Source organism: Sinocyclocheilus grahami, unplaced genomic scaffold, assembly GCF_001515645.1.
Source record: "Sinocyclocheilus grahami isolate Dianchi unplaced genomic scaffold, SAMN03320097.WGS_v1.1 scaffold4811.1, whole genome shotgun sequence".
Taxonomy (NCBI): domain Eukaryota; kingdom Metazoa; phylum Chordata; class Actinopteri; order Cypriniformes; family Cyprinidae; genus Sinocyclocheilus; species Sinocyclocheilus grahami.
In genome coordinates this window covers 6,678-7,912 of record NW_015509675.1, presented here as the reverse complement: position 1 = coordinate 7,912, position 1,235 = coordinate 6,678, and the positions used below count along the sequence as shown (strand labels likewise).

At 37.4% G+C, this 1,235-nt stretch overlaps 1 protein-coding gene across 1 annotated transcript in view; it reads left to right on the top strand.

Moving 5' to 3' along the window:
• The window catches only part of LOC107576989 (large neutral amino acids transporter small subunit 4-like), a gene marked incomplete at its 5' end in the record, with an annotated part of 11,730 nt that overhangs the window by 3,831 nt on the left and 6,664 nt on the right, over nucleotides 1-1,235 (top strand). The window contains 2 exons of the mRNA XM_016263109.1: nucleotides 694-786; nucleotides 1,056-1,060. Of these exons, the coding sequence (XP_016118595.1) occupies nucleotides 694-786; nucleotides 1,056-1,060 (98 nt within the window). The remainder of the gene's footprint in view (nucleotides 1-693; nucleotides 787-1,055; nucleotides 1,061-1,235) is intronic.

The following is a 1,235-nucleotide window of genomic DNA, read 5'->3' as shown; positions in this document are numbered from 1 at the left end:
TGGCCAGGACGTGTCCTGGGAAAATGGCACGTATGGTCACCCTAAGATAAAGTTGATACTTGCAATAAACATAACTGATCTCTCCTGAGCCGTGAACAGCATCTGTAAAAAAATAAATAACATTGCTTTGGATACTGTACTGGTGTTTAAGGTGTGCAGCCTTCTGTAACAAGTTCAGGTTTGAGGTTGTTATGCCACTCTGTGTTTGTGTGTGAAAAGCACAAGGAAGTACAAATGTGCGTTTTCACAGAAGTGTGTGTTTTTAACCTTCTCATTTCACACAGGGGAGTAAAGCACACTCACACATCCCTGTAAGAGTCTGGAAAAACGAAGCACTGCTTGGAAATTCATGGAAAATGTGGAAAAAAATTGTATTCATATCCACAATCCACAGCATGACTTCCTGCTTACTGAAGCATTCATATTTCTCACGTTCATTTTACACTTAATTAGTGATGTTTAAGTCGGGCATCACTATTGCTCATACTTGTGGTTAGGCATGATGTTCACTTGACACTTGACTTGCCTTAGTTTCAAGGTGGTGAGTTTTTCCATGGATGCGCTCATTGTTTTCAGAAAATATAACAATCTAGTTTTCCTTCCTGTTTTTGTTCTTTGCAAGTATAGGCTCAGCTGCATTTATGATTTTTCCAATACAGATAAAGATGTGCTTTTCCTCTCTTCCTCTGGTAGCTGCCAAACATGTTTGGAAGTCTGAGCTCCACTGTGCTGTCACTGATGATCGGCTCCTACGCTTCATCGGCTGTCACCTTCCCTGGAGTCAAGGTATTTTTTTGTGTAAATAAAGGTTAAACCTGTTTGACGTGTACAGTGTGCTCGGAATTAAAGCCTCTGATGAAATGTTGCATCAGACTGAATGAAACTGAACTCATCACCTTAAACTGCTATAAAAGCAGTTAAGCTAAAGGTTTTGAGCTATGATTATGTACAATCAAATATAAATTCATTTTATTTCAAAGACGTCTGATGTTATAATGTTAGTCTAAAGAGTGAACATTGGTGTTTTCAGAATCATTTCTTTCATCAAAATTAAGATCATGTAAGTGTTCTATTTTGAGTGTAGAATTCATTGCCACGGCTGCATTCATTATTCAAAAATGCTGTAAAAACCGTACGATTGTGAAATATTATTACAATTTAAACTGTTTTCTATTGTAATATTTTAAAACATGATGCGCAGCTGTATTTTCAGCATCATTCCTCCAGTCTTCAGT